This window comes from Brachyistius frenatus, unplaced genomic scaffold (genome assembly GCF_029030835.1).
Source record: "Brachyistius frenatus isolate BFR_SWC_R1_liver_20210118 unplaced genomic scaffold, ASM2903083v1 Contig_276, whole genome shotgun sequence".
Classification (NCBI taxonomy): domain Eukaryota; kingdom Metazoa; phylum Chordata; class Actinopteri; family Embiotocidae; genus Brachyistius; species Brachyistius frenatus.
The window spans coordinates 249001-255000 of NW_027210875.1; the positions used below are offsets into that span (position 1 = coordinate 249001).

Here is a 6000-nt window from a genome sequence, read left to right on the forward strand (position 1 = left end):
TGTGCTTAGTGATCCTCCATGGATGTACCTAATGACTAATAATTGGTAGTTGAGTGGAGATTGAAAGTGCTGCTAACGAGTGTCTGCTCACACGAAGAGAGTTTAACTTAGACTGTGTGTGTGTGTGTGTGTGTGTGTGTGTGTGTGTGTGTGTGTGTGTGTGTGTGTGTGTGTGTGTGTGTGTGTGTGCGCGTGCGCGTGTGCGCGTGCGTGTGTGTGTGTGTGTGTGTGTGTGTCTATGTATGTGGGGGGAGGAGGGTGTTGATAGTATCCAGTGAAGGACATTCACACTCAAATAGATCTACCGCTTTACACAGACAAAGACACACACACACACACACGCACGCACACACACACACACACACACACACACACACACACACACGCAGCAGATGTTCATTGAAATTAATGATGAAGCTGATTTCCATTTGAATGCTGAGTGAAAGTTATTAGGTGCAGCTTTGGAGAGACAGCATCATTGATACTGTGTGTGTGTGTGTGTGTGTGTGTGTGTGTGTGTGTGTGTGTGTGTGTGTGTGTGTGTGTGTGTGTGTGTGTGTGTGTGTGTGTGTGTGTGTGTGTGTGTGTGTGTGTGTGTGTGTGTGTGTGTGTGAGAGAGAGAGAGAAAGAAAGTAAAAGAAAGGGAGATAAATATGTCAACGGCCCGTTCCAGCTACGTTGTGTCTTTGTTTTGACATGTTGCATTAACTTTTCATTATTTGAAACAGAAAGTAATAATAACCTGTATGAAGCAGATTTAAATGATGATCCATGAGTGTGTGTGTGTGTGTGTGTGTGTGTGTGTGTGTGTGTGTGTGTGTGTGTGTGTGTGTGTGTGTGTGTGTGTGTGTGTGTGTGTGTGTGTGTGTGTGTGTGTGTGTGTGTGTGTGTGTGTGTACAGAGGAGGTGGAGTCAGACGTGTTGTGTGGGGTCGGGTCAGCTCCTTGGTGATGCATCTCATTACCATATGAATATCCTTCCTCAGCTGCTTCCAGCAGGAAGTAGAATCACTTTAACATGGCGTCCTGCCTGTTGTTGCCTGATTCACAAAAAAAAAAAAAAATCTGTTGGGAAGCACGAAGGCTTTTTGTAAACACGTCTCCTTGGATGACCAGGTAATCAGTGTTTAACTCGCAGCTCTGCACAAAGAAAAAAAACATCCAAACAATCAATGGACGCTCGGGGAATTCCCCAAACACAGCAAAGGCTGCTGGGTAAATCGTTTGGTGAGCAGCCTGCCATAGCAAGCAGGGAAACAACTTTTCTTCTTCTGTCTTTTTTTAAGGAAAACTTTAAGCCGTGTGTATAATGAGAATAGATTATCCTTTTGTTTCTGACTAACAGGTAAACATGGGGAACGCCCATCGGGTCACACGGTAAAACCACAATGATGTCGTGAGAATTGGTAAACCACAGAACGAAGAAGGAGCAGCGCCCTTCGGCTGCTGATTCCACCAATTAAAGCTGAATAATCGACCAATCAGAGGCGATGCTGTGATCACATAATGATGGGAAAGATTACAAACACAAAGGAAAACAAAATGGCTAAATTAACTGCACTTTGTTTGTTTCTTCTGTACTAAAACATTCATTATTTAATATTTAATAGCCGTTTCATCAACAGCACCGGAGTCACACTGATTTTTCTCAATTGGTCCGACACTTATGTAACTTTGACCCGAGCAGAGAGCGCACTTCAAATGTGGTGTCAAACTCCGGAAATCAGGTTTGGATATCTTGAGAATCAGGAACTAAACGAGCCTTTTGCGAACTTTCACTAAATGAATATTTGGTTGTGGTCACCCTCCATCGGGAATCGTTGCTCCTACTGGTTCATTTCAACCAATCAGCATGCGCCGTTGCAGCGACCCACCGAGTCCACCGGAGTGTTCGTTGGTGCTCGGCGCTGATCCCGTCAGCGAGAGTTGAAAAATGGAAACGCTGCGCTCGTCACTGTCACCGGCCGTCCAATTGCAGGGAAGGAGGGGCGGGACAAACGCAGTTAACCACAGACCCGGTCGCCGATTGGTCCGCCCTTCAGGGCGGCTGAGCGGACTGTATTCACTGTGAAGCGACCGGCTGGATGACTAAACCCAGCCTACGGTCGTAATCTGACCGGCCTCGTTACCGTGGCTACAGATTCTCCCACCGACGCTCTGATTGGCTCACCTGATGAGATGCAGCAGGATGATGGATGAACCTTTGTGTTTCCAGAGAACTTTTCCAGGGTTCTACAGTCAGAGGAGCTTCGATTGGACGAGACGACGCTTCAGCTGCAGATCTGATTTGGTGTTCAGGCTCTGGACTGATTTCTGGACGCCGTGTTGTCGTGTGTGTGTGTGTGTGTGTGTGTGTGTGTGTGTGTGTGTGTGTGTGTGTGTGTGTGTGTGTGTGTGTGTGTGTGTGTGTGTGTGTGTGTGTGTGTGTGTGTGTGTGTGTGTGTGTGTGTGTGTGTGTGTGTGTGTGTAGTTAGTTGGTGCGCTGAAGCTGCAGCCGCTCACACTTTAAAGGAAATCGTTAGCTCTTAATTAGAGCATTACTGCAGTGATAAAGTTACACCTCCAGATAATGATGTATCAATGGGAGACACACACACAACTCCACTCCTCCAACTTTCTGCAACTCCTCCTTTCATCCATCTTCCAACCTCTTTTCTCATCCACCTATCTTCTCTTCTTTCAGTGCTCATTCTCACTTTTCCACTCAATCTCTTGTCCTTTTCTTTCTCCTCTCGTTTCATCTTCTCCTCATTTACTGTATGTATTTATCTTTCTTTGTTCCAAGACTCTCTGTCTTCTAACTCTCCTTCAGTTCTCTCTTGTCTTTCCTTCATCTATCCATTTTCTTTATTTCATTTTTCTCATCAAGTCTTCACTCATTGTTTTCCTTCCTTCCTTCATTAATTTAAAATAAAAGTCTTTCTTTCTTTCTTTCTTTCTTTCTTTCTTTCTTTCTTTCTTTCTTTCTTTCTTTCTTTCTTTCTTTCTTTCTTTCTTTCTTTCTTTCTTTCTTTCTTTCTTTCTTTCTTTCTTTCTTTCTTCATCCTTCCTTTCCTTCTTTTTTCAGACGTGCTCAACAGTCACATTTGGCTGTAATATTCTGCCATCCACATACTTTTGTCCATCTACTGTTTTTGTGTCTCTTTATATTTAACATCGCTTCGAATCTGCAGCATCATGTCTCTGTGCGTGTGTGTGTGTGTGTGTGTGTGTGTGTGTGTGTGTGTGTGTGTGTGTGTGTGTGTGTGTGTGTGTGTGTGTGTGTGTGTGTGTGTGTGTGTGTGCGTGTGCGCGTGCGCGTGTGCGTGTGTGCGTGTGCGTTTGCTGACAGGGGAGAATGTTTGTGGTGTTGGAGCGGTGACAGCGTTGCCGTGGTGTTGGAGCGGTGACAGCGTTGCCGTGGCGCTCCCTGCTACACGGGACCCTTCAGTCCTCCTCGGCGTCTCTGCCGAGGCTCAAAATGGCTTCTGTCTCGCATCTCCGCTCTCACCGTCATGAGCTGCTGCAGCGTGTTTAAAGAGAGAATTCAATGACAACAGAGCAGGAACATGGCAGCCGCCTCGCCCGCCTTCCATCCTGTTAACAAGCCAGTGAGCCTGAAACTGTTCACCTGAACACGTCTGCTGCCTCCGACTCTCTCTGATCAGCCTGAATCCAGGTGGAAAGGTTCTTTACAGGGTTTATGTGCCAACCTGACAGAGGAAACACTCAAACTCAACTACCTTATTTTACACACTGGAGGAATTTGTCCTGGAATTTTACAAGATGCTAAATTTGGAGCACAGATGAAAAATTAAGATTAGAAACATATAGGATGATTTATGAAAACATGTCATGCTTAAAGAAAGCCTGGTGTTGTTCCCATTATTGTGACTACTGTGACTCACATCACGATCTCCACCTCTATTATAGGAAACGAGCCACTCCGACTTACTGGATGTAGAATTATGAGTATAATATTGTCTTTGGTCGACTGTTTTAATTCTCCTCGTCTTCTGCCATCTGTATGTTACTAAAATTCCTGTGATGACAGAAAACAGAGATAAAAACCTCTGAGCAGCAACCCACACACGGAAATAGGATAAATTTAGATTCTGTCTTCATTGCAACGAGGCTGGTCTGTTTGCTTCTTTTCGCTCTTTTGCAGGGATTTAGTCATTTGTAATTCAGAGCTGACCTCCCCACGTGTAAATGTAAATGTCCAAATCAACTTTCCCCGCCACTATTTTGTAAAGGCACCGTTGCTTCATCTTGGGCTTCACACCACCCAGGAGGATTTTGATTAGCTCCAGAAATACAAATGCAAATAAGATAGTGTTGTTTTCAAAAAGCTTAAAACCTAATGCAAAAACCAATTATTTTAAATCTTCACTACATAGAATATACAAAAATGCAAAAACCATGTTATAACTCTGCAAATGTTCTTAAAGTCCAGCTTCCATACACTTTATGTATTTATTTAGGTTTAGTTAATTCACAGTAATGTTTTTTTATTTGCTTCCTCTCCTTTTAACTCTGTTTTTTGTCTCCACCGCCCCCTGTGAAAAATATCAGGAGCTTTATCTGCTAAAAACTCAGCTGTGTTAGCTGGTCAGTCGGCTGTTTAAACAACCAAACCAAAAACCAAAGTACCTGAATAATCGAATCAGTTGCTGCTGCTCAAAATTAATGAGAATCTTCAAATGATGGTTTAAAATAGCAGCAACCCTCCAATAAATACCTAAAAATGTCAAATTAATCATCAGCTGACCATGAGGAGATGAATGTGTAATGAACCACGGAGGGTAATGAGATCAAACATATTTAGGCTCTTAAATAATAAGCTGACGTCTCAGTTTGTAATCGTGTTAATTAGTTTGTAATTAACTGAGGCCATTACAGAAGCTCGCTAATGTGAAACACAACCCGAAAGGAAAGAAAGGAAAGGTGCTGAAAAATGAGCCTGAACAGGAAATAACATGTGAGCGGATTCCCTGTTTGAAGAGTGCTGTTGTTAACGCGTGCTGCTTTTTGTGTATTTCTTCAGTGCCTCCTCAGTTCCTGAACTACCCGACCAACACGTACGCCTTCGAGTCCACCGACATCGAGCTGGAGTGCGCCGTGACGGGAAACCCGCCGCCGACCGTCCGCTGGATGAAGAACGGGGAGGAGGTCATCCCCAGCGACTACTTCCAGATAGTGGTGAGACACCGATCGTTCACACACAGGACCTGGGAAAGGTTTGGACGATGCAGTGATGTTCAAATGTGCAAAACTGACGACATCACACCTATTAAATATAATTTATGGAATTATGGAGCAAACATCAAAGGAGCACCTGTTTGCCTCGATGACTGCTTTGCAAACTTTTTACAATATCTCGCAGCTTTATGAGGTTTCCACGTTACAACCGTTAACAGTGAAGCCGGTCCACAGGCAGCAGGTGAACCGGCACTTTTTGAACGACATGTGTTTGAAGCTGAAAAAAATGGGCAAGTACAACGACCTGAGCTACTTTAACCAGATTGTAGGCGACGTGGTCACGGTCACGGTCGCCCAACACTCGTGCCGACTGGCCCGTGTGGTCGCTTCCAACATCTACTGTCGCACAATTTGATAGAAAACAGTCAGAAGATTTTGCTGCCTGCTGGGCTGTGTAGCTGCGCTCCGGTCTGACAACCCACAGCGACACATGTCCGACGCAGAGAGCACCGACAATGGAAGAAGGTGTCCTGGTGCGATGCATCCGGCTGTGGGGTGTTCGCCTCGGGAAGAGATGCAGCAGGACGCACCAAGAGAAAAGAAAAGCAAGCTAGCGGAGGCAGTGTGACTAATATCCTGCTGAGAATCAGCACTCGTCAGTCCCTCCAGGAAATTGCGATCGCAATAATGAATGCAAATTGAAGCAAACTCCACCATATTTGCAGGAGCTTGCACGTTTTTTTAAATTCCTGCAATTCTTCCGAAAAATATTTTTTTTAAGTATTAAGGACGTAAAGTAAATATTTTCTAACAGAACTCA

The 6000-nt window shown here is 44.5% G+C and overlaps 1 protein-coding gene across 1 annotated transcript in view; it reads left to right on the forward strand.

Moving 5' to 3' along the window:
• Positions 1–6000, forward strand: part of dcc (DCC netrin 1 receptor) — a 318060-nt gene that overhangs the window by 140758 nt on the left and 171302 nt on the right. Inside the window, exon 6 of the mRNA XM_069721879.1 lies at positions 5026–5180. Within this exon, the coding sequence (XP_069577980.1) occupies positions 5026–5180 (155 nt within the window). The remainder of the gene's footprint in view (positions 1–5025; positions 5181–6000) is intronic.